Source organism: Sinocyclocheilus grahami, unplaced genomic scaffold, assembly GCF_001515645.1.
Source record: "Sinocyclocheilus grahami isolate Dianchi unplaced genomic scaffold, SAMN03320097.WGS_v1.1 scaffold236.1, whole genome shotgun sequence".
Taxonomy (NCBI): Eukaryota; Metazoa; Chordata; class Actinopteri; order Cypriniformes; family Cyprinidae; genus Sinocyclocheilus; species Sinocyclocheilus grahami.
This window is the reverse complement of record NW_015505415.1, coordinates 1,066,682-1,069,466: the sequence shown is the minus strand read 5'-3', so window position 1 is coordinate 1,069,466 and position 2,785 is coordinate 1,066,682. Positions and strand designations below refer to the sequence as shown.

Here is a 2,785-nt window from a genome sequence, read left to right as displayed (position 1 = left end):
GTGTGTGTGTGTGTGTGTGTGTGTGTGTGTGTGTGTGTGTTAGCCGGCAGAGGACGTGAGCGTGGTGGCGTGGAACTGTCAGGTGCAGCACATACTGGCGTCTGCAAACCCCAGCGGGAAGGCCATCGTCTGGGATCTGAGGAAGAACGAGCCCATCATCAAAATCAGTGACCACAGCAACAGGGTGAGGACATGCACAGCCATCCACTCTGAGGATCGAGTGAATCTGTGGCTCATATTTCACCACAACATCCTAAATAAACACAAGAGTTTATATTTCGCAAGGAAAGGAAGCCGGTTTTTAGGAGTACAGTGGACTTATTTTCATGACATTTAAAATAAAATCAGTGCAATTGTACTTTAATTGTACTGAAAAATTAGTGTTTACGATTGTCATTTTGCATTATTGACACACTATTTTCTTAATTAATGCTGTACAGTTGCTTTGACACAATCAGTATTGTTAAAAGCTCTATATAAATAAAGGTGACTTGACTTGACTTTATACATAAAATAGATACACTTATAGATAGGTAGATAGATTTTAGTGTAGTTTAGAAATCTAATTCTCATTACTGTATGTGTGTGTGTATGTACTTATATACAGTGTGTATACAGTGTATATATATATATATATATATATATATATATATATAATTTTTTTTACAGTAATGGGAATAAGATTTGGTAATGAGAATCTGGGCAGAAAATGTGTGTTCAATTGTCATTACAGTAGTCTCAGAATATCTTAATGTCTCTAAAATTAGGCATAATATATATGATTATTAAACTATAGAATAAATTATAATAATATAATAAAAATAAAATGTATTTTTGTATAATGTATTATTTTTAGTATATATATATATAATGTATAATAATGTAAATATATATGCATTATTGTTATTAAACTGTTGAATAAATAATAATAATAATAGAATATAACAAATAATAAAGCTTATTTATTATAAATAAATTGTATTATTATTTGTTTGTTTAATTTAGTAGATCTATAACATTATACAATGAATAAAATGTAAAAAATAAAATGTAATAAGATTTTGTGTTTGCATTGTGGTAATGAGAATCTGGGAGGAAAATATGTGTTTAATTATCCTGAATATAGTTTCACAATGTCTTGATCCTAAAATGAGTCCTACATTTTTATGCATTTTTAGCCTTAATGTAATATGCAAAAGAGGTTTATATAAAATAATATATTACGGATACAGATTGTTGGTTTTATTTCCTGGGAGTTTTGATGAGATTCACTAATGTTTAGATCCATTATGCAGTGAAGTCAGTTAATTCATCTGGAATTTGTGACCCTGCAGCACAAAAGCAGTGTTGAGTCGCTGGGGGATATTTGTAGCAATAGCCAACAATACATTGTATGGGTCACAATTATACATTTCTCTTTTATGCCAAAAATCATTAGGATATTAAGTAAAGATCATGTTCCATGAAGATATTTAGTAAATGTCCTACCGTAAATATATCAAAACTTAATGTTTGATTAGTAATATGCATTGCTAAGAACTTCATTTGAACAACTTTAAAGATGATTTTCTCAATATTTAGATTTTTTTGCACCCTCAGATTCCAGATTTTCAAATATTGTCCGATCCTAACAAACCATACATCAATGGAAAGCTTATTTATTCAGCTTTCAGATGATGCATAAAACTCTATTTCGAAAAATTGACACTTAAGACTGGTTTTGTGCTCCAGGGTCACATTTAACGCTTTCCTCTCTCTCAGCATTTTTTGAAAAAAGTTTTTGATGATTTTCACTAAAGTTTGATGGCCTCCAGTATATTTTGCTGTATGAATATTTGAATATGCAATGCACCAAAATAAAGATCAGAGCCTCTACTTTTAAACAAAAATTGTTCCATTTTATTCTAGCTTAAAGCATTCTTTTTTTATCAACACTTGAACGTATGTAGGTTTCATAAAAATGCATAATTTTGAACAAAAAGGCGAGAAAATCAAATTTTTATCAAAAACTACATCTGGATAATATTCAGTATGATTATCAAAGCATAATCCATCAATACCTCCAAAGCTTGCACAGACATATACCACTTCCTGGATCAACATTGTACTCCGTAACATTATGCAGTTTTCATTTATATGCTGTCTATTGCTGATGATCGCATTATTTTTCATATGCATCTGTTTACATAAGAGATCGCTAGTTTCTCCATCCTGTTCATGTGTGTTTTTGTTCGGGAGGTTTTGTACTCGTTCAGAAGACGTGTAATAGCGCCCTCGAGTCTATAACAGTGAAGCGTTTTCTTCTAAAAGACGAGATATCTCGTTAATGGCGGGGAAAGAGTTAAGCTCCAAAACGAGCTTGTGTGACGTGTGTGTGTGTGTGTGTGTGTGTGTGATGTGTGTGTGTGTGTGTGTGTGTGTGTGATGTGTGTGTGTGACGTGTGTGTGTGTGTGGTGTGTGTGTGTGACGTGTGTGTGTGTGACGTGTGTGTGTGTGACGTGTGTGTGTGTGACGTGTGTGTGTGTGACGTGTGTGTGTGTGACGTGTGTGTGTGTGACGTGTGTGTGTGTGACGTGTGTGTGTGTGACGTGTGTGTGTGTGACGTGTGTGTGTGTGACGTGTGTGTGTGACGTGTGTGTGTGACGTGTGTGTGTGACGTGTGTGTGTGACGTGTGTGTGTGTGACGTGTGTGTGTGTGTGACGTGTGTGTGTGTGTGACGTGTGTGTGTGTGTGACGTGTGTGTGTGTGACGTGTGTGTGTGTGGCGTGTGTGTGTGAGACGCG

At 34.6% G+C, this 2,785-nt stretch overlaps 1 protein-coding gene across 1 annotated transcript in view; it reads left to right on the top strand.

Annotated features, from left to right (window-relative positions):
* The window catches only part of LOC107597776 (protein transport protein Sec31A-like), a 30,779-nt gene that overhangs the window by 7,456 nt on the left and 20,538 nt on the right, over positions 1-2,785 (top strand). The window contains exon 6 of the mRNA XM_016288957.1: positions 44-184. Coding sequence (XP_016144443.1) covers positions 44-184 — 141 coding nt within the window. The remainder of the gene's footprint in view (positions 1-43; positions 185-2,785) is intronic.